General features: G+C 36.5%; 2 protein-coding genes and 1 pseudogene across 2 annotated transcripts; 2 read left to right on the top strand and 1 right to left on the bottom strand.

Annotated features, from left to right (window-relative positions):
* Nucleotides 1-243: 243 nt before the first annotated feature.
* On the top strand, nucleotides 244-3,930 carry LOC114182522 (TMV resistance protein N-like). Its single transcript, XM_028069409.1, has 4 exons — nucleotides 244-859; nucleotides 1,090-2,191; nucleotides 2,359-2,631; nucleotides 2,709-3,930. Exons 1-4 carry the CDS (start codon nucleotides 360-362, stop codon nucleotides 3,861-3,863), a joined length of 3,030 nt encoding a protein of 1,009 aa, XP_027925210.1. The 5' UTR covers nucleotides 244-359; the 3' UTR covers nucleotides 3,864-3,930.
* A 5,699-nt stretch (nucleotides 3,931-9,629) lies between these two features.
* On the bottom strand, nucleotides 9,630-17,527 carry LOC114180750 (annotated as a pseudogene).
* A 1,993-nt stretch (nucleotides 17,528-19,520) lies between these two features.
* LOC114180749 lies at nucleotides 19,521-24,671 on the top strand. Its single transcript, XM_028067044.1, has 4 exons — nucleotides 19,521-21,040; nucleotides 21,148-21,724; nucleotides 24,435-24,515; nucleotides 24,612-24,671. The coding sequence occupies exons 1-4, from the start codon at nucleotides 19,521-19,523 to the stop codon at nucleotides 24,669-24,671; spliced, it is 2,238 nt and encodes a 745-aa protein (XP_027922845.1).
* Nucleotides 24,672-24,773: the final 102 nt, after the last annotated feature.

Below are 24,773 nucleotides of genomic sequence, written 5' to 3'. Positions count from 1 at the left end.
ATAACCCTTTGTCTCACAATTATATATGCATAGTCATACAGATTTCTTTCACAGTATCTCTGGTACAATTTTTATTACTAAAAACAATTGTGTAAAACAAGAAAAGTCATCATGAATTAGTTCCTTCGATGAAGTCAATAGATGACTTACCTTATCACGCGTTTATACATCATTTTTCTGTACTAGTTAGAGAATCTTTTGCAGCACCTCTGCCATTGCAAAAGACAGAATACACCTACCAGATCTTAAACTCAAATATAATACAACTACTCGCTAATTGCTCCTCACTCATCACAACCTTTTTTACTGCAAACATAAGTTGTATTAATCCTTCATAGTACTTTTGAAGTTCTTAAATCATGGCACGGAGAATCTCATTATCGTTGTCTTCCTCCAGTCATACATGGATTTATGATGTCTTTCTAAGTTTTAGAGGTGAAGACACTCGTTTTCAGTTTACTCACAATCTCTACCATTCCTTGTGCGAGAAGGGCATTCACACTTTCATCGACCAGGAAGGTCTTAGAAAAGGGGAAGAAATTACACCTGCTCTTTTCCACGCAATTCAAAATTCAAGGATTTCCATCATTGTCTTTTCCAAAAACTATGCATCTTCAACCTATTGCTTAAATGAACTTGTAAGGATTCTTGAATGCGCGAAAGAAGAAGGTCGATCAATTTATCCAATATTTTATGGAGTGGATCCATCAGAAGTTCGACATCAGACTGGAACTTATGCAGAAGCATTGTCAAAACACGAAGCTAGGTTTCACAATGACGCTAACAATGAGAAGGTACAAAAATGGAGGAAGGCTTTACATGAAGCAGCTAATCTATCAGGCTGGCATTTCCAACATCGGTATTTCATACTATCCTTTTATTACACGCGTATATATGTCATAGACTCTCTTTTTGCTGATAATTTTCGTATTAATACTAAAAGGGAAAGAAAGTAAAATAAACGTATATCTTGATCCATAAAATTTGAGAAATGGATGCAAAACTTGATGTTATTAGTTGTGAAATGAATGAACTAAACACAAATATGATCCTTCAGTTTTAGTTCACACGTTTTCTTATAATGGATAGGTCTCAACCAGAATATGAGTTTATAAGAAAGATTGTTGAAGCAATCTCTAGAGAGATAAATTACATCCCTTTATATGTTGCCGATAACCCAATTGGACTGGAGTATGCACGGAAGGGAGTGAAATCTCTCCTTGAAGATGGATCTGAAATCAACATGATAGGAATTTATGGTATCGGGGGTATAGGAAAAACCACGATTGCTCGTGATGTGTATAACACTATTTTTTTTTACTTTCAAGGTTCGTGTTTTCTACCTGACATTAGAGAAAAGGCAATTGATAAATACGGTATTGTCCAACTTCAAGAATTAGTACTTTCTGAAATACTCGAGGAAAAAGATATTAAAGTGGGAGATGTCAATAGAGGAATACCGTTAATAAAAAGGAGACTTCAACAGAAGAAGGTCCTTCTAGTTCTTGATAATGTTGACAAATTAGAGCAGTTAAAGGCACTTGCAGGGGGATATGATTGGTTTGGCTCTGGAAGTAGAATCATCATCACCACAAGAGACAAGCACTTGCTAGATGCTCATGGGGTGGTTAACTTATATGAGGTTAAACCATTACATGTTGAAAAGGCTCTGGAATTGTTTAACTGGCATGCCTTCAGAAGTGATAAAGTTGGTCCACCATACATGAGTATTTCCAACCGTGCCGTTTCTTATGCGTGTGGCCTTCCTTTGGCTCTGGAAGTTATAGGATCCCATTTATTCGGAAAAAGTTTAGATGAGTGCCATTCTGCATTAGATAAATATGAAAGTATTCCTCATCAGAAGATTCATGAAATACTAAAAGTAAGCTATGATGGTTTGGAAGAAAATGAGAAGGGAATTTTCCTAGACATTGCATGTTTCTTCAATAACTGTGAACTAGGCAATGTCACACCAATGCTAAAAGCTCATGGTTTTTATGCAGAAGATGGTTTGAGAGTGTTAGCTGACAGATCTCTCATAAAGATTAATTCTTCTGATTTTGTGAGAATGCATGACCTAATTCGAGACACAGGTAGAGAGATTGTAAGGCAAGAATCAACACTTGAGCCAGGCAGACGCAGTAGATTATGGTTTAACCAGGACATTGTTCACGTTTTGGAAGGAAATACGGTATGTTCATGTTATAATTATCTCTGCAATTTTTTCTCCTTTCACCCCTTTAAGAATTTACCGATTATGTTGAATACATGGTAGATTATATTTATATATTTATCCACGGATGGCATAGCTTATTACAGTTTATGTTTTTGTGGATGAACTATTCTTTGGCGTGAAAGGGATCTGATAAAATAGAATTCATAAAGCTTGAAGGGTACAACAACGTACAAGTGCAATGGAATGGAAAAGCCTTCAAGAAAATGAAGAACTTGAGTATTTTGATAGTTGAAGATGCAACCTTTTCTCTAAGCCCCGAGCATCTTCCAAATAGCTTGAGAGTGTTAGACTGGAGTTGCTATCCTTCGCCATCTTTACCTTCTGATTTCAATCCCAAACGTTTTGAGATAATCCTTATGCCAGAAAGTTGCCTTCTGATGTTCAAACCACAAAAGGCATGTTTATCTTCCAAAGCTTTTGTTCTCAACATGAGTTTCTACCTCAATTGACCCATTCGGTTTTTATGTTGCAGATGTTGGAATCATTGTCTGTAATAAACCTTGAAGATTGCAAATTCTTAACCGATCTACCGAGCCTAGGAGAGGCATCACTCTTAACAACTCTGCGTCTCGATAGATGTTTTAATTTAGTTAACATTGATGAATCAATTGGGTTTCTTGATAAGCTTCGGTTGTTGAGTGCTAAAGGGTGCGCCAAGCTGAAAACTCTTGCACCCTGCATCATGTTGACATGTCTTGAAACTTTGGATCTTCGGAGATGCGTAAGTCTTGAGAGTTTCCCAGAAGTATTGGGAAAGATGGAGAAAATAAGGACAATATATTTAGACCACACAGACATAGAGAAATTGCCATTTTCAATTGGAAATTTTGTTTGGCTGGAACTATTGTCCTTGAAGGGATGCAAAAGGCTTTGCCAGCTACCGGGTAGTATAAGCATAATGCCGAAAGTTAAAGTGCTAATTGGTTATGGGCATGAAGCATATAATTTTTTTGAAGAAAGGTTGAGCTCAGAGGTGTCTCCAATGGCCATGCGTATTGATGGTTCTAACCGATATCTTGATGTGTATTATCAATACATAAGTCCCAATAATGCCATCCAAGTATGCAGTCCTAATCCTCTTTTCCATTCTGATTTCAATTTGTTATTCCAAAAGCTTGAAAGGGAAGCGAATTGGTCTAGCAGATGCACGGTATCAAGAATGCATTTCTCGTTTCGAAAGAAATTTCCTAAGATAGCGCTATGTTGTTCTTCATATTATCTAGCGATGAAAAGTGTCATGATTCAGACTTACAAGCTCAGAGTATTCATTAACGATACTATGCAATTCAGTGCTATGTGCAATTTCTTGTTTAAGTGGGAGGAACAAATACTTTGGTGTGATCTAGAAGGCAAAGCAGAGGAGGTGTTTTCAGAGCAAGAGTGGAATAACGTTGAGATTGTATTTGAGTTGGACTTCCCAATGCGAAGAAATAGTATATATGTGAACACAACAATGAGCATTGGTAGAGGAATTCTAAGTTGGAGCCTAATCGGTGTGTACGAGGAAGGAAATAATAAGGAGGATATCAAATTCGAAGATCGCTTGTCAATTTTTCCGTTAAGTAACATAGAACCTCCTTCATTACCTAGTTCTTTGTACTATGTCGTTAGAGGAATGACTGAATGAAGGATTATGGGTGAATATGGATTAAATAAGTTTTTCTATGTTTATAATTATTATGTTTGAAGGAGTATGGGTGAATATGGATTGAATAAATTTTTCTGTGTTTATAATTATGTTAGTTTTGAATTACGGAGATCACAAGTTAATTTTGAAAGGGGCATATCCGAGCATGAGTGGAAATTTGTGCCTGCAAAATTGATCCTAATACTTTTAAGACCACTGTTTAAGATATTAATTTGGTTTAGAGTTACTCTACGACTTTTGAATTAATGATATTTACATGTTTAGTCTGATAAGTTCATATGTTCACACAAGATCTTAAATCATGTAGAGATATGAATAATATTATATTTCAGTGAATTCAAATTTTTCCTTATAAGTTAGATTTTGAGTTAAGTTTAAAATAATGTAAAATTATGATTTTATGATACTTACTATAATAGTTGTAGAATTGATCATCGGATTCAAAATTGACTCGTCTACTCAGGTCACTTGTATTATGATTTGCTTTGACTTTCATCTTGTCTAATCATACTTGATCTTTCTTGATTTGTTAATGTGACTTGTCTACATAGTATACTCATTGGTCACCTTTTTTTTTACTTTCCCTAATGTGATTTGTTAATGTGACTTTTTTTTTACATAGTCTAATCTATCTTGACTCGTGACTTGTCTTGGTTGATTTTACTCGTCTAGTGAGGCTCCTTATTTAGCCTTGTCTGGCTGATTTCTTTAACTTGGCTCTTAAACTCTTTACTTTCAAACTTATTTCATCTTATCTTCGTAATTGTAATTTACTTCATGAACAAACACTAGATATAATAATAATTATAGTTTATGATTGACGTGTTAAATAGCGTCTAAGCAATATATATAGTCTAATGATGACTTAGTCTCGCCTAACATTCTTTATTCATTCTTTGCATAAGTGTATTCAATTTATTTGTCTGGCTAAACTAGGACTTAGATACTCAATTCTAATCACATGCTTTCATTTCTTTTAGAGTTGTCAAAATGGGTTGAAATCGGTTAGTGAATCCGGTCCACCACGGGTTAGGGCCTAGTTGGATTCAAATTTTTATATGAATTTCAATATGGGTTGATTTTTGACCCGGCTCACGCAGGTTGAACCCGTGGTGAGCCGGGTTGGCTCACCAACCCACAAATAAATGGTCACACAAGTATTTTTTGTTAAGTTGGGTTTTACATTTGGGGTAGGTGATAGAGGCTGTACCCCACCAAATTAAAACATATTAAATATAATATATGAAAGTGAACCAAGTCGTCTCCCAACGACCAATATTTTCATTCAAAGCCAAATTTCCAGATGAACACAACAATAAAACACAGGGGGGGGGGGTTGGCAGATTCACACAACTTTGCTAAATTCTAATCAAAACACCAAAACTGAATTAAACACAGAATTCAAAACGTACTGGTCCCTTGATTCCACTGAAAATCCACCAATCACAGGTTACTAAATCAATTCTCTTATCCAATTTACTCTCATGAAATCTGAATTAATCAACTATGCGAAAATTAACACAGCTTCATTATGCCATTAAGCATAGCACACATCCTTCCTTCAATTTCACACACACACACACACAGATTAAGCAACTGTGGCCAAAACCCGAACTCACTAAGCATGACAAGGATTCTGAAATTGTGCAAAACATGAACCCACGATTAAGCATCACAAATTCTATTTCATTCAAAGCTACGAAATTGAATACAATGAAGAGAAAATAGGAATTGGAGTGCACTGCAAAACATCAACCTCATGGTTTCAAATCAGTTTCTTCAAGGAACCAATACGAAAAACTTAGTTAGACATAGAGAATGAACAATCAAACATTTCAAAACTGCAATCACAAAACATAACTAAGAACCCTAACTTATCAAATCTAAAAACGCAATTTAAGAGCAAAAATAGATATTTCAAAGCTTAAATGGAATGCCAAACGGTGCTATCATATATAAATGCGAAAACCCCATGAATGGGTATTGTTTCAACTCAATGAAATCACAAAACGAGCTGCCCAATGTAGAAAACGAAATCAAAACGCAAAACCCTCAATGGGTGCTGTCAAATGTGCATAAAAATGGTAAAAATGACCCAAAAATGTGAAAAACCGTAAGGGGAGGCATCCATGGAAGCTTGGAGCACGAAGAAATGGAGGTGGAGAGAATGGAGAAGATGAAGTGGCGGCTCCCTCCCCATGCAGACCTAATTTGCGTGGTCATATCACCCTTGCCACTCATAATTACAAAACTGCCACTCAGATTTACAAAAATGCCATTATGGGCCTCAAATGTTGACCCATTGACTTTGCTGACGTGGAAATGACATGGAAATGATGTGGCAATGATGTGGAAAGTCTCTTCAACTAAATATTAATGTCCAAGCTCCAAAATTTGCTTCACCCAAATACCTAAAAAATAATTAAAAACAAAAATTAGGCCAAATAATGTGAAATTAGTCCAAATTCGGAACAATGGCCCAATAAAGCCCAACAGATGAAAAACACTCTAATGATGAACAATTAAGCACTAATCAACTGTCTAATGGGTACACAAAAGCTAGTGGAATGGAAGAAAATAATGACTCATCAGTAGGTTAGGTTGTTTTTTTTAGCCAACACATAGATAATTTGTATTTTTATGATTTTGGTTTGTATTTGGCTTGTATTGAAGTATATTTAGATTTTAGTTAGAATTATGATTTAATTTTGACTTTAAAAAATATAAAAAAATTATTATTTTTTAATTAAGTGGGCCCAATTATATTTTTTTAATTAAGTGAGCATGTTTAACCCACCAACCCGTGGTGAGCTAGGCCGGGTTTGAATTTTTTGGGCTCGCTAATAAGTGAGCCAGGTTGGATTGACTGACTAAGTGATCAACCCGTGGTGAGTCGAGCCAGGCCAGACTGGATTACTCGTTTTAACATCTCTAATTTTTTTATAGATTTTGTTATCATCAAAACCTTCTCAGCAATATCCTTGTCTAATGGGGTTTTATAATGTCAGGTTCTCAAAGTGATGATAGGAAGACTCAACAATACATGCCAAATTGTCAATGTTAGCTTTTTACAAGTGCATACCTTGTTTTCATGATGGAAATTGGTACAAGAGCAATTGAGCCCAAAGTTGTGGGTGCATTAACGACCGATTGTTGGAGCATTCTTGATTGGAAATCTGCAAAGGGAACATCATGGTGTCAAACCAACAGCTTGAAGCAAGAATAGAAGACATGCAACACCAAAATGAAAAGATGCAATACCTGAAACATGTTGCAATTGGAATCATTGGGGGAGGGAATAGAATCTTTGAAGGAGATGATCAAATAACTTTGGTAAAATATACAGGCGATTCTCCATCTTTAAAATGCTCATGTTAGCTAAGGGAAGTAAAAGTTTCAGTAAATAGGTGGATGGGAAAATCACATAATTTGTTTCCAATGTTTGTGGGAACGGGTATCGGGAATAAAGAGAAAAAATGTGAGGAATATCTCGTGTTGGATGAAGAAAATAGAAATGAAGATGAAAATCAAGAGCCAAGAAAATAATCATTGTGGAAAGAATAATTAGTGGATGGACCTAGAAAAAAAATAAGAACAACCAAAGGACAAACAGAGGGAGAAAAAGAGGTTGGAGAGTAGTGAGGAAATTGCATGTTAGAACCACTAGAATCATATTCCTTCATGGAGAACTGGAATCCTAGGAGAAAGAAATGGTGTATTTTTTGGAATTCCTTCAACAGATTGTATGTTCGAAGCTTGGAACAAATAAACTCAATCTGAGCTTCCCTTAAAGACTTGGTCAACGCATCTGGATGTTGGTCATTTGATCCAACAAATTCAGTACATATTTCTTTCTTCAACAATTTTTCATGAACAAAATGACAATCTATATCTATATGTTTAGTTATCTCATGAAACATTGTATGTGATGCAATGTGGAGAACAACTTGATTATCGCAATACATCTTCATAGTTAGGATGTCACAAAAGTTAAGCTCTTGAAGGAACTGCTTTACCCATATAAGTTCACATGTTAGTGACACCATTGCCCTATATTCAGCTTTAGTTGTAGATCAGGCCACCACATTTTGTTTCTAACTTTTCCATGAAATAATGTTTCCTCAAGGAAAACACAATGTCCCATCTGCATCATAGTATCCAGACTTGGTCACTACCATAATTTTGTCATCGATAAGAACACTAGAGGACCTTTATCTCAGCATTCAGAACCAGTTCACCTAGAGGAAATTGTGAAATTTTAATGGAGAGTATGATGGATACCTATTAAATAGTTTTGTATGGGTTAGGTAAGTTAGTTAGTTAGTTACAAACTTATGTTAGAAAGAAGGGCAATGGATTTGCATTACAACTAATTAAGCCAATTAAGCATAGCATAGGTTTCGGTTGTAAACTGTAGACCTGTAGCTACCTAGGGGATTTTGTCATCGGAAAGCAATAAAAGGAGTGGATCTAGAGCTCTTGAAATATTTGAAATTACGTATGAATTCCTAGGTTTCTCCGTAGTTTAATTCAATTAAAACCCCATTTTTCTTGTTGCTATGATACTATACTAGTCCTATCAATATCAAACAAAAGACAGAAGTTATAAAGGAAACAGTAACATACATCAAGGTTCAAAGCAAAATAGCATAATAATCTGGACATTTACTATTGGATGTGTGCACCGCTATAAAAGTCGTTTATTCAATAAAAGAGTTGTAGCTGCTAGAAGCCCACTAGTAGCATACTTCAAGGTTATCTAAGCAAAAAGCATGATCAGAATTACTTTGTTAATTATAATCATTTTAGAAGCTTTTATATCAAGCAATATGACACAATACTACAACATTTTTGTTTTACCTAGAAATTATTTTAGTGATTTTTATGACCACCACAAATCCAAAAACACTAGCATTCGATTCAACAAAAATGGTAACAACCAAAAACCCTGACCCCTCAATACCCACTTACAAAACAAAAGGAAAACCAAATACCAAAGTGGCAGTCAACAACTTTCTCAAATTAACACTCTAAAATTTACAGACCATGATAGGCTAATGACCTATTATGCATCACTTCTTCATCCTTTTTATTTTAGCCTGCTAAAAATCATAAAAACCCTTCAAGGCTGCAATGGAAAGATATGTTCATTTTCCCTCCCTTGGTCAAGCTCATGTACCCTCCAAGGCATTACAAAGCCTACCATAAGAACTAACACCAACCAGGTTTACTATACGCATTTGAAAACTATCTATTTTAGTTATATACTAGTAGTTTTAGCACAACTTTTTCGTCCATCTCAGTAAAAATAACTTTACCCACTATTGCTATAACATTGGCGTGTTTTTTCTTTGTAAAGATCTATTATTTTCATTGCTATCACAAAAATAAAAAGTACTTACAATTTAAAATGTCTACAATATATTCTAAGACCTCACAATAAAATTGTGTGGTGAAGACAAAAATAAAAATGTAAGCAACCAAAGTTGTAAGAATATAAAATAGACACAATCTTATCATTTGATGAAAGAAAAACAACAATGTATACGATCACCTTACAAAAACTTTTCTTATATATAAAAATGAGATACTTAAATACAATCATCAAATGTTTTCTTTACCCAATTAGCTTTATTCCTCATTTAACAACTCAACTTCTCAATTACCTACACATATAACGAAACTAATTTTATCAGTTTGACTTGTTCCATAGCATTATTCAAGTGTTGAAATTGTCATAATTTCTTACTTTTGAACTACTGAGATGATTGAACAAAGAGTCTGAATAAATACGAGGAAAAGTAGTACAATTCCAGCAATAGTAGAAGCTATTTTCCAAGGAGCGTTTAATTACTCATGTATGAACATAGCCTTGTACTTGTTGAGAGGGTTTTCGTAGAAATCATTCAAACTATTCCAGAGAGAAACATATTGTGAAATGAAATTTGGCACAAAAGGTGCAACACTGTAGTTTCCTAGCTTGTGCTCTAGGCCGATGCTTCCCACCAAAGTTAAAACACTGCAGTTTCCTAGACGAAGTCGGTGGTCTACTGTATGGCTTCTTTTGTAGTATGGAGTTTGTAGTGGTCTTCTACTGTCGAGCCACTCTGCTGGGCCCCATCTCCAGTTGCTCAAGTGTTTTGACCTGCTCAACCAAATTTGGGAATTCCCTGATCCTAAGAGGCACCAAAAACCTAAGTAACCCATGATTAAGTCCACCCTCGAACTTCCTGCACCTCCACTCTTCGGCGACAACGGCGAGTAGAATCGTGCCAGATACTCAAACCTATCAGTATAGGCTTGCATAGTCATAGTTCCCTGCTGGAGTGTAAGGAACTCTGCCTCTCTCTCATGCTTCGCGCTGTTTGGGAAATATTTCTCCAGAAACCTCGTCCTGAAGGTAGCCCAAGTCACCTGTTCTTCATAGGTCTGCATCAACTACTGCATCCCCTGCCACCAGTATTCAGCGTCTGCCACCAGGAGGAATGCGACGAAGGCTAACCTCTGCGCATCAGTGCATTCAAGTACCCAGCAAATCTTCTCGCACTCACGCAGCTAGGCATCTGCCTCATCAAGGGTGGCCTTGCCAGAGAACTTGGTTGGCCTATGCTTCATGAAATCCTCCTTAGTTACTGGACGAGTAGGTGCGACTACGGTCTTGGGTGCTGCTGCAATGGGTTGCATCACGTCTACCATGCGATGAATCGCCTGAGCAATGTCATTAGCTCCAGCATTATTCCTTCTCCTTCTGTTGGCCATAGCTTGTGCGCACCACATTTTTACAACTATTCACATCACACATCGCAAGTTATGATTTCACAACCAAAATTTAGCACAAAACATAATCAATTAGTCACGTTAACGTAACACGATGAGCTCACTCCCCATAGACCCCAAAACATTTTTGAAAGCCTTTGCTCTGATACCAACTGTAACATCCCGTCCGGATATTATGGATTTAAAATAAAATAAAGTAGTAAATAATAAAACTTGAGTTATTATAACTGATTCTCCCAAAACACGGGAAAATTAAAAACTTCTATTACTTTCACAATAAACCAAAATCCATAAGTATAAATAAGATTGTAATTATCCAAAAGTTCAAAATAAGCTTAATTACAATTTATTTGAAAGCATAAAAAAGTTCATAAAAGTTCTGATAAAATCTTCTCCTAATACTAGCCTTGCTCCGTCTCTAGGCCTCACCAGATTCACCTACAATATCATTTGCTCCCGTGTACCGCATACACGATCATCGCCAAACACAAGTAGATAGGGTGAGCTAACAAATCACACATATATATAAATATTGAACAGTTATATATATCACACAATCGCACCAAAGAAATCTCTTCCTTTGATCCCATACCACATGGCCACTACCATGATAATTGTGTTCTACGTCTTATAGCAATTACCTCAAGATGTCTTGCTGCCATACATATCGGCCACAACCGATAGAGCATGTGTGGGAAACCATGCTACGGATCATACACCGTAACGTCAGGTGGAGTTTCCAAATATGAACATAGTTCGTAAAATTCCAAAACTACCAAACTCGTCAGCTAATTATTGAGGATGGCAATCCATCTGGACCTATCCGTACTGGCCACAACCAGCACACTCACACCAGCAACACTCGCCAACCCGAGCTTAACTCAAGGGTTCCTTGTGTTCATCTTCCATCTTGAGCTCAACTCGAGCGATGTCATTCCGAGCTCAACTCGAGGAATGCCACGTGCTTAACCCCTATCCCGAGCTCAACTCAAGAGATACGTTTCGAGCTCAACTCAAGGAACATCAGCAAGCCAACCTTTAAGGCATCACTAAAGCTATGTAGATCACACACACCCCCTTCTGTAATTGGACTTTCTATTTTTGTTCTGCACCCCTTCTTTTTACTGAGTTGCACCCGTAATGTCACTTAAACTCTAACCGATCAGATTTTGTCACGTGGCAATCATCCACTTACTAGATTAACCAATGAAAATAAGTCACGTCCTCAATCTCCCACTCACAAAAATAACCAACCAAAATATGACACCTCATCACTCTCTCTCTCCTTCACACAACCAAAACCGTAACCCTAATCTCATTCTCTATCTTTTCCGCACCAACCCACTACGCAGCCGCCACCTCCGACCACCGTTGCAGCTCGACGGAACTATAGCCACCATCTTTTTCGACGCGCCATGCTGCCTCCGAGCTGCACCATTATCGAAACAACATCCATGACTCACAGAACCACCGTCTTCGTTGCGTCTCGCTTCCTCAGCGTCGTCCCGCTTTCAGAAATGGGAGTTCGCGACTATTTCATCTTCTCTGTGCGTCCCGCAGCTACCACCACGTCGGGATTGTACTTGCTGGGACAATGGACTGCATCGTGCTCTTTGCGCCTCCTTCTCCTGCAAATCTCGCTACTTCGACGCACCTTCATCTTCTTCGACTCCATCGCCTCCATCGCTCCTCCATAGCCTGAATACGCCACATTTCAACTGTTAAAATTCACTTATTTAAATAAAGCCACTCATATCTTTCCAACATGTAACTCAGTCACACAAACAATCAAACGATAAGCTCACTCCCCAAAAGCCCCAAAATATTTAAAATATTTTCAAAACTTTTGCTCTGATACCAACTGTAACATCCCGGTAGGATATTACTTAAAAATAAATAAATTAATAAGACAAAAATAAATTACATTCCTCATTTATTAGCAATCCTTTTTTCCAAAACGCGGGAAAATTTTAAAACTTTAAACATTCATAGTCTAAAATATTCCAAAATCCACCTTTATAATATAGAGATCAAGAAAACAGTAAAATTTGATAATTCAAATTACATGAAAATTAAATAAAAGATTTTATAAAATTCCCATGCCATTGGTCCCCACTCTTTGCCACTATGCAGCTCTTGGCTCACCTGAAACATCATCTGCTCCTGGATAACAAGTTATTCGATAATCGTCACACACAAACAGATAGGGTGAGCTATACACATAGGTATAAAATAAACATGAATTTCACCCACCCGATAAATCACAATTATTAAATCATTTATAATAAAATCTCCATTTTCCAACTCATAAACATTATGAGTTCATGCATGTACACTAAAACTTGGGACTTCATGTGCTTCCACGACCCTCCTCGCTCGTGGTCCAACCTACAAGCCTATCCCGCTTGTAGTTCTGCTTAACGAACTCCTCGCTCGGACCCAGACATGCATACTCGCCTTTCCTACTATGAACTCCCTCGCTCATAGCATTCCCAAGTTGAGCATGAAATGAACTCCCTCGCTCATTCATCCCAACAAGAGTACCTCCGGTGAACTAAACTGTTCATGTTCCGCATGTGGTCCACCCATCACGAACTCCTTGTTCGCGACTCAAACAAAGCACATCCCAAAGTCCTATGGACTTAGTCCTTCAAGCCCAAACATCACCAACACAAGCATAAAATCCCTAGAATTTAGGGACAACAAACAAACCAGCTCAAACAACTCACACAAACATAGAAAACACATCATTCTCGCTTAAGCCAAGGATCTTCGCCCAGGCTAGACCATTAACCTCACTTAAGCTAACCCATCTCGCCTGAGCGAGCATGCAATAGTGGTTGTACCACTTCATCTCGCTTAGGCGAGCTCTTCTAGCCTGAGCGAGACCTTAGTTCGCTCAACACACATAACTCCTCGCCTGGACGAGGATTCAATGTAAACAACACCAAGTCTCGTCACGACCTCGCATAGGCGAGCCATTCTCGCCTAAGCGAGAGTATTTATCGCTCAACACCCCAAAACTCCTCGCCTGGACGAGTAGCGCGAACCAAAAACCAGAACGAGGTTCTGCAACTCTCGCTTAGGCGAGATAGACTCACTTGGGCGAAACTTGTAGAGTTTCGTCTCTATTCACGCACACAATACACCAAACCCAATGTCAAAACACCACTCAATAATTATCTACACATTGTAATGGCAAGCAAACCTTAGAATCATGCTTTATATCCAATTAAACTACCAAAACACAAGATTTAGGCATCCACAATCATTCAATAGCAAAAACCCTCATCCCCAAAACATATAATTCATAAAAGGGTTTTGCAATGTAAAACCACCCAGCCAATTCATTACTTTGATCACACATACACGAATTCACCACACTCATATTCCAATTGAGAAGGCAATGACACCAAACCATAATACATATCATGTAATTTACAAACACAAAAGACAGCTCCCCTAACCTGAAATTTTGGATTGAAATTGGGAAAAAAAATATGGAAGATTCTTGGTTCACCAATACTTTGCTTCAGCCCTTTGCACACCAAAAACTTCCCTCTCACTCTCTAATCTCGTTCTCCTTTCAACTCATTCTCTAATCTCGTTCTCCTTTCAACTCATTCTAGTTTTACCTTTGCCCTTTCACCTCCACTCCAAGCTAGAATTAGCAAAAATAAAGCCTACTTTATGCACATCAAGGTTTGAACCCGTGACCCTCCACTCATAAGGCCAAAGCACAACAATTATGCCAATTCAGATTTAGTGATAACAATTATAATCCTATGATTATAACATCACTCACTAGTCACAAATATATTATCAAAATAATAATAAATCAAATAACACACAAAGGCATACATAGGACTTGAATCCAAGCCCTCACACACAAACAAAGTACTCTCAACCACTTGAGCTAGTACTTTTCCACGTCATACCTATTAACATTTAATGTCATAAAAGTTCCTTTCTCCCACATTTATTAATTAATTAATTATTTAATTAATTAATTTCCACGAGTCTTACATTTAACCCCTATCCCGAGCTCAACTCAAGGGATACGTTCTGAGCTTAACTCAAGGAACATAAGCAAGCTGACCTTTAAGGCATCACTACAACTATGTAGATCATGCACACCACAAATAAGAACCCCAATACTACTGCAGTAAAATCGCCTAGCGGGGGACACGTACCGCCAAGCGTTGCCCGCTTCTAAACCGCCCGGAGGGTATGATGGGTCGAACCTTTACTCACATTAAATAATTAAATTTTGGGAATTTAATATTATTTTTTTTCGCTGAAAAATTGTATTTAGTGGCATACTATATTATTGGACATCCTTGAATTTAATAATGCAACTATAATTTAACTTAGGTCCTTAGAGTGTAAATAGTGAATATTTTAATTCATAATTTAAGTCCCAAAATCAAAATTTGGAGAGGAATAGTTCAGGTACTAAATGCACCCCCAATTTTCATGTTTACACCCCTCCTTTTCCAATTCCATTATATATTTCTGAAAAAAAATATTCACGGAGCTAATTGCACCCCTTGTTTTCAGGTTTACACCCCCTTCTCTAATTGGACTTTCTATTTCTGTTCTGCACCCCTTCTTTTTACTGAGTTGCACCCCTAATGTCACTTAAACTCTAGTCCATCAGATTTCGCCACGTGGCAATCCTTCACTTACTAGATTAACTAATGAAAATAAGCCACGTCCTCAATCTCCCACTCATGAAAATAACCAACCAAAACATGACACCTCATCACTCTCTCTCTCTCCTTCACACAACCAAAACCCTAACCCTAATCTCATTCTCTATATCTTCCACACCAACCCACTGCATAGCCACCACCTCCGACCACCGCTGCAGCTCGACGGAATTGTAGCCACCGTCTTCTCCGACGCGCCATGCTGCCTCCAAGCTGCACCATTCTCGAAACAGCATCCATGACTCACAGAACCACTGTCTCCCCTGTGCCTCGCTTCCTCAGTGACGTCCTACTTTCAGAAATGGGAGTTCACGATTGCTTCATCTTCTCCGCGCGTCCCGCGTCCCACAGCCACCACCACGTCGGGACTGTACTCGCCGGGACAATGGACTGCATCGTGCTCTTCGCGCCTCCCTCTCCCTCTCCGCGCGTCCCGTCGTACTATCTTTTTCCTCGCACCTCCCTCTCCTGCAAATCCTGCACCTCCGACGCGCCTCCATCTTCTTCGACTCCATCGCCTCCATCGTTCCTCTATACTCGAGTTTGTGAACCTGCATAAGTTGAGAACAGTGAAGCACCACCACGTGCATGAACGAGCCAAAATTAGCATCGTAGATCTGCCATTAACATCATGCAACCTTCGGAAACCACCTCTGCTCGTGACGCACACTGCCTGCACTCGTTCGAACCATTCTCGCAGCCAGCCCCTGTGTCAACCACATTCACCAATGCGTCATGGTCAACTTGCATCTCTTCCATGAACCACATTACTGGAAAAATGCAATAGATCGAGTACGCAGTCGAACACATTCTCCATCGGAGAACCACTGGCCATAATCAGAACCTATGAAATGCCCCTTGCGGTAACCCTCACGGCAGCCAAACCCTAATTGCGGAAAGAGAATTCTGGCTTGAGAGAGAGACTGCCTTGACACGTGGCAGCCTCTCATTGGACAGTCAATGAGTCAACATTGGTCAACCAGTCAACTCGGGGCAATGGCGGCAATTCATCACCACACATAAACATAAGATTAACGCGTAAAGCTCCCTTAACCTGGTTTTCTTGCTTAAAACGCAAATGCTAGAGCTCCCCCTTTGATCACTTATGGACTGTTTTCTCAGCCTCCCTTGGGAGCTCATTCATCTAGGGTTTTCTCTACCCTTGCACCTTCATGCCAAAACTAATTTAAGCAAAATGGAAGTTTAATTTAGAGTTACCAAGGTTCAAACTCATAACCATCCAATTTCTGAGCAAGTGCACAACCAATTAAACCAATTCATGCTTTGTGATATTTAATATAAATCCATGATTATATCATCACTCAACATGATCAAGCACATTATTAAAAATAATAATAATTAAATAACACAAATTGGCATACATAAGACTTAAACCCAAGTCCTCTCACATAATCAAGTACTCTCAACCATTTGAGCTAATACTATTCCACATCATGTAAATCAATAATTAATTCCTTAAAGGTTCTCACTACCTGCATTTATTAATTAATTTTTTATTTATTTAATTAATTTTCACGGGTCTTACAAAAGGTATGTGGTCAAACTATTAACCATTGAAGCTATATCGTTTTAGCATCACCCATCATGTTGACTACAATTTCATTATCAATTAGTATGTTCACATCTTTTTCAGAATTAATAACATAAATCAGATTTGTTATGAATTGAGTAATGATGCATTCATCAAGACAGTGACAAACTCAAACGCCATCATGTTCCTAAAGTGAACTTCTGTACTGTTATATAAATTAAAGATTGGCATTGTGAATACACCCTCATCAGAATAGGTCAAGTCAAGTAAGCCTTGATTTGGACTAACCTTGAGTTTAAGACCTGCCTCCATTAGTTGACTTGCATTATACACATGTTTAATTTCTTTGTGTTCTCTAAGTGCCCCAAGATCAAGTTTTGGTGATAATATTGCAATAGATCTTAAAAGATCAGTGAAGTGTTTAGTGAATCTCTTGGACACACAGTTCCAAAACCAACGTCGTCAAAAAAAAAAATGGAAGTAATATGTAGAAAGGAGGCCAATTTCCCTCTTAAACCTGCGAGGTTGTAAAGTTCTTCATGAATAAAGAAAGGAAGTTGATCTTCTAGCAGCAACAAGTCATGATCAATATCTCCTAGCATCCATGTTTTGGCAACAATAGATCGTCCTGCTTCCAATCTCTGTAACAAAGCTTGAGAAAAGACTCAATTATGAAGGCAGCATCAATTAGAATCATTTCTAAAAAATCATCACTATTGTATTCAATAGGCAATGCATAACAACATCAATTTTTTTCTTCTAACTTTTTAAGTGTGACAACAAAACCTTGTTTGAAGTGGCGTCAGCTTGACGTCGATTTGATATTATATCCAGCGTTACGTGACATCATGTGAGGGTTTAAGAGAGAGAATAGAAAAGGAATGCACGAGAGAAAATGTATGTGATTGAGTGAAGAAGAGTATGCACTACAAGGATATATTGGGTAAGGATATATATATAGTAACATAACTAAAAGTAGACCCTAACATGCCCCCTTAAACTTAAGGAGGAGGCTACAAGGCAAACACACTAAGTTTATTGGGAAAAAGAAGAAAAAAAGCCCCAGATAAATGCTTAGTAAAAACCTATGAAGCTCCGACACGGCGTCTGAACCACGCTTCCCCGTTTCGGAGACGCACCGGACACGGACACTTGTCGGAAGCGCACACGACACGGTGTCGGACGCTGCTTTTTGGGCCAGATACGGCCTTCTCTCTGGACGCGGAAAAGATACGTTGCGGTGCTGCAAAAAGTGGAACGTGGACGCCTGTTGCAGAGTTGCCCGTTGCAGAGTTGTCACCAAATTCACGGAGAGGAGAAGGGAAGATAGAAGATAGGAAAGGGAAAGTTAAGCAAAACAAAAATAAAAATCTGAAAAGAAAACATAACCATATTCTTATCAATTTAATAATTTAGTTATTTAATATGAAATTTGTTTTAATTTTACGGATCCCAAATACAAATACATCTGTTCAGTTTTCACTTTATCTAAAATTTTCTTAAAATATTTTATTTAAAGAGATTTTAACTTGTTTTATCAGTATATAATATATTATATTATAATTAATTTTAATCTATAACATCTTTCATTTTTTATACGTAAATAAATATAAATAAATTACTAGATACATGTTCCATATTTCAAATAAATATAAATAAATTACTTTATATAAAAAAAATAAAGATAAATATATAAATAATCTTAACTAAAAATCTTAATAAATTATATAGAATTAAAACTAAAAATTTTAACAAAATAATCCTCAAATATATCTATTTAAATATCTTTATATCTCATCTTTTAATAACAAAAACCTTATACATGTTCTATAAATACATACAGAGACTTACAAAATATACAAAGAAAAAGAAATCAGTTAGAGGTAAAAGAAAGAAACGTTGAGATTTAGTGAGCGAAACACATAGTCATTGGAAGAAAGCTCTTAGAGGAAGAAGGAAGAAGCTCGGATAGAAGAATAAAAAGAGATATATTTTGAGCAGGAGAAAAAAGTAAATACTGAGAAGAAGAAGTGTGTAGAAAAAGGTAAGTACTCTTTACGTCTTCTCTCCTTCTATCTATTAAATTCTTTGCCTTCTATATTAAATTTTATCCACACCCTCTTTTTCTTCTACTTATTAAATTCATCCATTAAATGCTAATAATTTAACTTTTTTAATACTTAATGTCATTCTATGCATCCATCATATTTGCTATAACTTATACATGTCAGAGTACTATGTTCCTTGTTCTTTTAACAATATAAAATAATTTAATAATTTAACATTACTTTAAAAATATATTATTTTATAAATAATTATATTTTATAGATAATTATATTTTATATTATTATTAGATTATACATGATACTTTATTAGTTTTTAATTTCAAATTTCAATACATATGCATTACATAATTTTAATTTATTTTATAATTTAAATTATAAACATAAAATTATAAGTTTTATATTTTGAATTTAATTTTATAAATATATTATGTATAAAAATTATTTAAATTATATACTTTGGTTTTATTTTTAAATTTTAAATATTAAGTAAATTTTGTATTTTCAATTTATTTTATTATAGGAAATTAAGATGAGTAGACCTAATCAAGCTATTGAACAAGAAGATGAAACAAAACCCCTTTGGAGATATTTTACAAAGATAAGAAAAACTCCTGGTGGTGGAAATTATATGGTCAACTGTACTTTGTGTGATTTTGAATTTAATGGATCTTACACTCGAGTGAGAGCTCATCTCTTAAAAATTAAGGGAGAAGGGGTTAGAGTTTGTCCAAAAGTGAATCCGACAAAACTTGCTGAGCTTAAAAGATTGGATAATGAAGCAACTTTGAAAATTGAAAATTCAAAGAAGAAAAAGGTCTCTCTACGACCTGTATCTGAGGAAAGAAAGCAGACAAGCAGTGGTGGTGTTCACCAAAAACTCAAGGGTCCTCTAGAAGCTTCTTTCAACATTCAAGCTAGAGATGCTCTTGATTGTGAAATTGCAAGGATGTTTTATTCTTCAGGATTACCATTTCATCTCGCAAGAAGTCCTTATTATAGGAGTGCCTTTTCTTACGCTGCCAATACTTCTAACCTTAGTGGATATGTACCACCATCATATAATAAATTGAGAGGTCCACTGCTTAATAAAGAAAGAGCTCATGTAGAAAATCTTCTGCAACCTATAAAGAATTCATGGAAGCCAAAAGGTGTGACAATTGTTAGCGATGGATGGAGCGACCCTCAAAGAAGACCTCTTATCAATTTTATGGCTATCAATGAGAGTGGACCAATGTTTTTGAAAGCAATAGATGGATCTAGTGAGACAAAAGACAAGGATTTTATTGCCAAACACATGAGAGATGTAATTATGGAAGTTGGACCACAAAACGTGGTACAAATTATCACAGACAATGCAGCAATATGTAAGGCAGCAGGTATGATCATAGAATCAGAATTTTCTTCAATATATTGGACTCCTTGTGTAGTGCACACCTTGAATCTTGCATTGAAAAATATTTGTGCAGCAAAAAATACAAAAAGAAATAGTGATCTTTATGAAGAATTTTATTGGATCTCACAGATTGCTGATGATGCTACATTTATTAAAAACTTCATTATGGGGCACTCTATGAGATTATCAATGTTTAATAACTTCAATTCATTGAAGTTTCTTTCTGTTGCTCCAACGAGATTTGCTTCAACCATCATCATGCTTAAAAGATTTAGAACCTTGAAAAGAGGACTCCAACAGATGGTAATTAGTAATGAATGGTCTGATTACAAAGAGGATAACGTTGATAATGCACGAACAGTCAAAGAAACTTTATTGAATGATAATTGGTGGATGAAGGTTGACTACATACTTGCTTTTCCTGCCCCTATTTATGATGTTATCAGAAAAACAGATACAGATATGGCTACTCTTCATTTAGTGTATGAGATGTGGGATTCAATGATTGAAGATGTGAGGAAGATTATATACCAACATGAAGGAAAGGCACAAGTTGAACATTCATCTTTTTTTGAGGCAGTAAACTCAGTATTAATTGATCGTTGGACTAAGAGTAGCACATCTCTTCATTGTCTTGCTCATTCTTTAAATCCAAGGTAATTATACTATTAAATTATTTTATTATTATATATTTTTTTGTATATGTCTTATCTATAATATATAATATTATGTTAATTTATGCTTATGTTCTTTAATACTGTAGATATTATAGTGATGAATGGTTAAATGAAGATTCACAAAGAGTTGCCCCACATGAAGATGCAGAACTTACTCATGAAAGGAAAAAATGTTTTATGAAGTACTTTGATGATGTGGATGTAAGGAGACAAGCAAATTTAGAGTTTGCAAACTTTTCAAATGAAAGAGAAGATTTTGCAGATCCCGACGCTATAAGGGATAGAACTAAAATGGATGCAAAATCATGGTGGATTATTCATGGATCTCAAGCACCAATACTTCAAAAGATAGCTCTTAAGCTACTTGGACAACCTTCTTCTTCTTCTTGTTGTGAAAGGAATTGGAGTACCTACTCTTTTATACATTCTTTGAAAAGAAATAAGATGACTCCCAAAAGGGCAGAAGATTTAGTATTTATCCATAGTAATCTCCGTCTTCTCTCAAGAAACTCCTCAAAGTATAGAGAAGAGGAAACTAAATTGTGGGATATTGGAGGAGATGACTTTTCATTGGAAGACAGCAAAATTCTTCAGATTGCTAGTCTATCTCTTGATGAACAAGAATTAGAAGAAGCATTTTTCAATGAAAATGAACAAATGAGAGTTAAACATCATGATTTACTTACGTTTTTTTTTTGTTTTTCTTTTGGTAGACTTTGTTTCTTTTATAATTGTTTATCTTGATTTCTATTAGATCATGAAGTATAATTGGTGGATTATTTTTTATATAAATATTAATTTTCAATTTTTTAGACTATGAATTGTAATTGTTATATATATATATATATATATATATATATATATAATATGTGTGTGTGTCCGTGTCTTACATTTTTTCGATTTAGACGCTTTCCCGTGTCCATGTGCGTGTCCGTGTCTGGGCTTCATAAAAACATCAGCGATTTGCAACTGAGCAGGGATATGTTGAACCAAAAGTTGGTGTTTGGAGACAAGATCCCGTACGTAATGAATATCTAGGGCGAAGTGTTTGGTTTTAGAGTGCATAATAGGATTTGCAGTGAGAAGAACAACACCGTTGTCAGAATAGATGGTAGGAGTTGACAAACGACGAGCTATTTCTTGAAGAAGATTACAAAGCTAAGAAATGTCCATGGTAACAACGACAATGCTTCATGACTCGGCCTTTGTGCTACTGCGGGAAACAACATGTTGTTTTTTCGACGACCAGCTTACCATATTTAAACCTAAGTATATGCAAAAACTTGTGGTAGACTTTCGATCATCGATGTTTGATCCCCAATCTGCATCTGCAAAGGCACGAATGGATAGATCTTTGGAGGTTGTGAATCACAAACCATATGAGCGAGCGTCAGATATGTAACGAAGGATCCGTTTCACTGCTTTCCAATGATGAAGTTGAGGACTATACATGTATTGAGAGATTTTATTAACAACATACGTAAGCTTCAGTCGAGTGAAGGTTAAGTATTGAAGCGCACCTACAATCTGCCTGTATAGAGTCGGATCATCGAAGCCAGAAGTTCCATCTGTAGTGAGTTTAGGTGATGAAACCATGGGTGAAGGTTGAGGATTTGCATCGATCATGTTGGCTTTGTGAAAAATTTGTTAAATGTATTTGGTTTGACTAAGATCTAAAGAACCATTTGATTGCTAGTGTGCTTCAATTCCAAAGAAGTAATCGAGACGTCCAAGGTCTTTAAGAGAGAAGGTTTGACTAAGAGTGTTGATAAGATTGTTAATAGCCCGAGTGAAAAGAGAAGCATCATAAGTGGTGGATTTTAAACCAAGGTGTAGCAAGGCAGTACTTAGCTTTTTATACCAGGCTCTTGGAGCCTGTTTTAGGCCATATATGGCTTTGTTGAGTCGACAGACCTGATGTGAATTAGTTGAGAAACCTGCAGGTTGATTCATGAAGACAACTTCTTTAAGATCCCCATTTGAGAAATGCGTTGTTTACGTCTAGTTGATGACCGGGCCAAGCATTTGTTACTACAAGAGATAGAATGACATGAATGGTTACATGTTTTACCACTGGACTGAATGTTTCGAAGTAATCAATTCCTTCTATTTGGTCGAATTCACGAGCTACAAGTCGAGCCTTTCTACGTTGTAATGACCCGTTAGGATTATATTTGTTTTTGAATATCCACTTGCAGCTGATAATGTGCACTCTAGAAGGTGGGTCAACTAAGCTCCATGTTTGTTTTTTGACCAAGGCAACGTATTCAAGTTGCATCGCTTGCTTCTAGTCAGGGTCTGCAAGAGCCTCACTAGGTCTGTGAGGAACAAAATAAGAAGTAGTAAGAGTCCAAACTTTGGGCTTAGATATTCCAGAATTTGAACGTGTCTTCATGGGATGGTTTGTGAGTAGCAATGTTATCTGTGGAAGAAACTACAGGAGGAACAATAGTATTTATAGGAGAGTCAGTAATGTTTGGTGGTGTTGAGGTATCCGTAGGAGGAACAACAGTATTTATATGTGACTCAATATTGTTTGGTGGTGTTGAGGTATCAGTAATGTGAGAATTTTCATGATTTGTAGGTTGCGAAGCATGAGACATAGCATATGTGTTTTGATGATGAGCATTTTGTGTATGGGAATATGTGTTTTGATGATAAGCATTTTGTGTATGGGAATAGGGTGTGGGAAGCAGTAAAAGAGAGGGATAGGTGGAAGGTGGCATCAAAGTTGTGGATGACAAAGATGACTCAAAAATTTTTGAAGAATGTTTGTATGGAATCATTAAACAAAACATCCCGAGAAAAATATAATTTTCCATTAGGGTGAAGACAGAGGAACCCTTTCTTATTGGTAGAATATCCCAAAAATAGATAGGCATATGACTTGAAATCAAATTTGTTTTTATTGTATGGTCTAAGCAAAGGATATCAGGTGCAGCCAAACACACGGAACATGTTATAATTTGATTCATGTTTGTATAAAACGCTATGAGGAGTTTAATGATGAAAACAATAGTTTGAAAAGCATAGTTCCAGTATTTTAGAGGTAAAGCAGCGTCAGCAAGAACACTCAAACCAATTTCTACAATATGACGGTGCTTCCTTTCCACATTCCCATTTTGTTGATGTGCATATGCACAAATATAACAATGACTAATCCCAACAGATGCAAGAAAGTTATCAAAATGCATAAACTCTCGAGCATTATTACTTTGTATAGTTTTAATCTGGTGACCCAATTTATTTTCAGCAAGTAATCTGAACTTATGAAAAATGTCAAGGGCTTGAGATTTAGCATGCAAAATATAGATCCAAGTGCATTTAGAAAAAGCATCAACAAAGGAGATGTAATATTTATCACCATTTACAGAGCAAACATGAGAAGGCCCTCAAATATCCATATACACCAATTCTAAAGGATGACTGCATTTGGTTTGAGACATATCAAAAGGTAATTGATGAATTTTTGGGACCGCACAAGAATCACAGAAAAAAGAATTAGCAGAAATATTGCAATCATTGAGAATCTGTTTAATGGTTTTAATAGATGCATAACCCATATGTGCATGCCAAATGGGAACAAGATCAGAGTTCACAGAGGCAGTAGATTGATGAACTGTAGGAGAGGTCTTGAAGGCACGTTGTAGTGTAGGAAAAATGTAAATTCCATCTTTAAGAATTTCTTTGAGTAGAATCCTTGGTGTCCTGA

The sequence above is a fragment of the Vigna unguiculata genome, chromosome 4 (genome assembly GCF_004118075.2).
Source record: "Vigna unguiculata cultivar IT97K-499-35 chromosome 4, ASM411807v1, whole genome shotgun sequence".
Lineage (NCBI taxonomy): Eukaryota > Viridiplantae > Streptophyta > Magnoliopsida > Fabales > Fabaceae > Vigna > Vigna unguiculata.
The sequence above is the reverse complement of the archived record's forward strand: the minus strand, read 5'-3'. Positions and strand labels throughout refer to the sequence as shown.